The sequence below is a fragment of the Orycteropus afer genome, unplaced genomic scaffold (assembly GCF_000298275.1).
Source record: "Orycteropus afer afer isolate SDZICR_OR568_19922 unplaced genomic scaffold, OryAfe1.0 scaffold01741, whole genome shotgun sequence".
NCBI lineage: Eukaryota > Metazoa > Chordata > Mammalia > Tubulidentata > Orycteropodidae > Orycteropus > Orycteropus afer.
This window is the reverse complement of record NW_006923328.1, coordinates 29,855-34,691: the sequence shown is the minus strand read 5'-3', so window position 1 is coordinate 34,691 and position 4,837 is coordinate 29,855. Positions and strand designations below refer to the sequence as shown.

The 4,837-nt window shown below is 36.5% G+C and overlaps 1 protein-coding gene across 1 annotated transcript in view; it reads right to left on the bottom strand.

Moving 5' to 3' along the window:
• Positions 1–189: 189 nt before the first annotated feature.
• Positions 190–4,837, bottom strand: part of LOC122152097 (serine/threonine-protein phosphatase with EF-hands 1-like) — a gene marked incomplete at both ends in the record, with an annotated part of 25,770 nt that continues 21,122 nt past the window's right edge. Inside the window, 3 exons of the mRNA XM_042783491.1 lie at positions 190–296; positions 3,343–3,485; positions 4,410–4,433. Of these exons, the coding sequence (XP_042639425.1) occupies positions 190–296; positions 3,343–3,485; positions 4,410–4,433 (274 nt within the window). The remainder of the gene's footprint in view (positions 297–3,342; positions 3,486–4,409; positions 4,434–4,837) is intronic.

Sequence of the window (4,837 nt, the reverse complement as noted above, 5' to 3'; positions counted from 1 at the left end):
GAAACTTACTGAGAAGGAAGAATATGACTTTTCCCCAGTGTATAACAGATTATATTTTACTTTGATCTCAATCATCCCATTACAGTAAAAATAAAGAACTGAAACCTTAAGGAAGCAAAGAGCATAAAAACTGATTGATATGTTACCTAATGTGTTAATAAGTAGTGAAATATTACATGATTTTATTACCTGCGTCTTTGTGGTCCCGAAGTTTAAAAGCATGAACAAGTACAATTTTTCGTGACATCATTCTTTCTTTTAATATCCTGATGGCACTATTTTCAATAATGTTCACACTACATAAAGAAAACAATTATTAGGTGAAAGTTACATAAATCATCCAGTTCTGTTCCATTTTTACGTGCTATGTTACCATTTACCAGTTTCCACTTTAAATGAAGTGCTTAAATTCATACGTACCATGTACTAGATAGGGAATGTATGTGTGTATATGTATGTATGTACATGAGTATATTTTGCAAAATTTAAAAAAGATTTCCAGTGGATTTTCTTTCGTATTTAAAAGATTCACATGGAATTAATTTTTCAGACTTTCTAAGATAATTTTGAAAAAGGAAAATAAAGATGGAATTGCTATACCAGATGTTCAAATTTACTATAAAGTTACTTAAAGAAAACAGCAGGCACTGAAACAAGACAAATACATAAGTAGAACATAATAGAAATTTCATAAATCATTACTATTTCTGGGAATTATATATATGACAAAGCATTACAATTCAGTAGACATGGTGCTAGCGTAACAATACTCCATCAAACAACAGTAAGATAATACATTCTTCTCAAGCATACAATTATTGATAGTATTCTCTTATAACTTTTTTTAAATCTCTTTAAGGTTTGTGGCGATATCCCCTCTTTCACTCTTGGTTTTAGTCATTTTAATCTTCTCTCTTCTTTTTTGGTAAGCCAAAAACACATAACGCTAAAACTGACAAAATGAAATGGATAAATTCCTAGAAAGAAGTGAACTACTAAAACTGATTCAAGAAGAAACAGAAAATCCAAATAGACATATAACAAGAAGAAAGATGGAATACTTATAAGCAGGATAAGGAATGTGTGGCTAATTGCCTCCATGAAAAACATCCTCCTAAGCCATGAAACTGGATGGTGTCTGGCTACCATTACTCAAAATTTTGATCAAAGATTCCACAGAAATATCCTGGTCAAAAGGGGGGAAATGCAGAACAGATTTTTAAGTTCTCAGGACTCCAGACATCCTGGAGCCATGAAGATTGGCTGAATCCCTGAAAGTACTGTCCTGAGATAACCTTTAATCCTTAAACGAAAAATATTTCCTAAAGGCTCCTTAAAACCAAACAACAGTTTAGCTTAACTAGTAAAAAAAAAAAATCTTCTTTCAGTATAATACTCTTTTAAGAAGTATCTATATTGGATCAAATTGACAACAGCAACTCGAAAGACTGGGCCAGAACCTTAGGGGGCGGTGAGTTTATGTTAATGGGGAGGAACAACTCAGAGAAGGATGGGAGAACGGCTGCACAACCTGGAGAATGTCATCACTGTCACTGAATTGCACATGGAGACACTGTTCAATTGGTCTGTGCTTTGCTGTGTATATTCTCAACAACAACAAAATCAATACAATTCTCCACATATATTGAATATGGTATCAAAAACAAGGCAAAATGGCTTCCCCAGTGAATTCTACCAAACATCTGAAGAACTAATACCAATCCTTCACAAACTCTTCCAAAAAAATAAGAGGTGGATACACTGCCCACCGGATTCTATAAAGCCAGTATTACTCTGATATCAAAATCAGAGAAAGACATTACAAGAAAAGCAAACTACAGGCTAATATCTCTTATGACTATAGATGCAAGAATCCTCAACAATATTAGCAAACTATATCCAGCAACATATAAAAACGATTATGAATAATGACAAAGTGGGATTTATCCCAATTATACAAGGTAATACACCATATTCACAGAAAAAAAAGACAAAAACTACATGATCATCTCAGTAAATGCAGAAAAAGGATTTGACAATATCCAACCCCTTTTCATGATAAAAACACTCAATATAGGAATAGAAAGGAACTTTCTCAGCCTGTGAATATGACTCTGTTTAGAAACAGGGTCTCTGAAGATGTTAGGCTAGCATGAAGTCACACTGGAGTAAGGTAGGTTCTAATCCTTTATGACTGGTGTCCTTATAAAAGAGGAAAGGATACAAAGAGACAGAGAGACAGAGGGAAGAACACCATGTGAAAATGCAGCTGCAAGTCAAGGAACCCCTGGAGAGGAAAGGAACAGATTCTCCCTCAAAGTCTCAGACGGAATTAGCATGACTGACGCTCTGATCTCAAGACACCCAGCCTCCAAAATTACAACACAATAACTTTGTATTCTTATAAGCTACCCAGTTTTTATTATTATTATTATTATTACAGCCGTCCTAGAAAACTAAGACAGAGCTGGTACTGGGAAGTGGGGTACTGCTGTAATGAATACCTAAAAATGTGGAAATGGCTTTGGAAATGGGTAATGGGTAGAAGCTTGAAGCATTCTGAGGCCCTTCATACTAAGAGCCCAGACTGCCTTGAAGAGACTGTTGGACTGATTCCTGTATCACCTGTACCTGGAACAGTGTGCCTGACACATAGTAGAGGTTCAAAAAATGTTTTTTATTAAATGAATTAGTAATTGCTAGTCTATTTTTGTAGGAGCAAAGGTAGAGGTGGAAAGGTCCACCCTAGGCTGCTTGTTTTAGTTACCTGTGGAGAAAAGGATTATTGAGAAGTAGGGAGAGAGAAGATGATAAACATTTTCTCTATACGTCTTTGGTTTGCTTCACTTGTGGACAGTGCATTAGTTTTATAGGTAAAAAGTCTAAAAAAAAAATAATGTTAAAGGGGTGGGGGGAAAGGAAGATAAGCTATTAACGCCATCACATGGAGGGAGACATGCAACTATTTTAGGCATATACACCTCTGGGTCCAGAAGAAAAGGGGCAAGACCAGATTGGGCTGTTTGTCCAACAGAGAAGGTTGTAGCTTAGGGGACTGGATGAGCGTAGGGACCCTTGTTTCTTTCCATTTAATTAGAAACTGTCCCTGGGTGCTGAATTTTTTTCCATCTAAAGAGTTGTATAAATTTAAAATTGCTCCTTTTGGTTTCAAATATGGGTACAATTCACCACTTAGAGTCTGGAACCATTTCCATTTTGTTTAAATCAATGAGTCACCAATAAGTAGTTATCTTCACTTCCGTGGCTTCCCTTCGTCATGCCAGACTGGCTCTAATCTGTCACCAATGCTGGTGCTGAGTATTCTCCTTAGAGTATACACACCTTTGAGAAAGAGGCTTTGGGCACGGTGACTTAGTTACTTGATACTGTACAAATGTAGGAGGTTTACAATGACCCAGTTTGAGGAAAGCTCCTTGATTGCTGCCTTCTTCATAGTAATTAGATGCCGAAAATACAGTAATAACCTGATTAAAGAAAAAGAAGGTCAAGTTCATGTAAAATCAGTTCTCAAAAGGTCATTTAATAATTTCTTAAAAAGTAAAAATCAAACAAGCTTCATAATCACTGAAAATTATCTAAGTCTGATGTGATTTCCTGTGATCCTATTAGAGGAAAACAAGGCTTTTTAAAATCACTATCCCCACTAATCCAAAATTCCCAGTGCATGGCCCTGCAATCCTGTATGTAATTTTAATACTGTATTTTAAGGGCAGCAAAATGGTGGGTAGAGTAAAGGGCCCTGACTCCTATCTTGGAAAGGAACCAGTCCTGGGACTTTGGTGGAGTGTGGGAGGACACCACTTGTCTGTGATGGGAAAGCTGGCTTAGGCCCCGTTATGCTACTTCAGACAAGTCACTCCTATTTTCTCTCAGTTTTCTTTTTGTAATTTATTTTATTTGTGGTTGCTGTTAAGACTATATACAGCAGAACATACATTCAACAATTTTTCCATGTACAATTCAGGTGACACTGATTACATTCTTCAAGTCGTGGCACCTTCCTTTTCCAAAGTGTTCCTCCTCCCTTAACATAAATTCAATACCCCCCATGTTTTCTATCTAATCTTTCGAGTTGCTGTTGTCAATTTGATCCCATATAAATACTTCTTAAAATAACACAATACTCAAGGCAGACATTCTTTATTAATTAAACTAAACTACGGTTTGCCTTAGAGAAGAATTCAGGGGATATTTTTTGGTGTAAGGTGTAAAGATGATTTAAGGTTTAGGGGGTTCATCCAGCCTCAGTGGCTCCAGAAAGTCTGGATTCTGTGAGATTTTGAAATTCTCTTCTGTATTTTCCCCATTTTTATCAGGATTTTTATTTAGAATCTTTGATCAAAACAGTTTCCTTAATACAAAGAACCCCTAAATAATACTTGCCTTACCAATCTCCTAACATTAGTGTAACCCTAAAATGAATTAATAGAATTAAGAAAAGTGATCATGTTAAGACAGAAGGAAACACCACACAATTTGATATTTATTAATTGCTGTTTGCTTTTAGAAAAAGGAGCACCCCAGGACAATTTGGGACAAGAAACCAGTTCTTCAATTCTCACCTTTTCTAGCCTTATCAGACACCACTGAAGGAGCTCAACACACTCCATTTTATTGGTTGCAGCTAAACTGACCACGGTGAGCAATTGCTGGAGATCACCTACTCGGCAAGCTGAAGGGAAGTGTACTGTGTGACTCTGCCTTGAGTGGGGCGAGTGTGAAAGATGGAAGAGAACAAACCAGCTTCACTGCTGCCTTTTACATACATTCTCTGTGAGGATAAATACCTGCTTAACCCACTGCACTGGAGATTTGC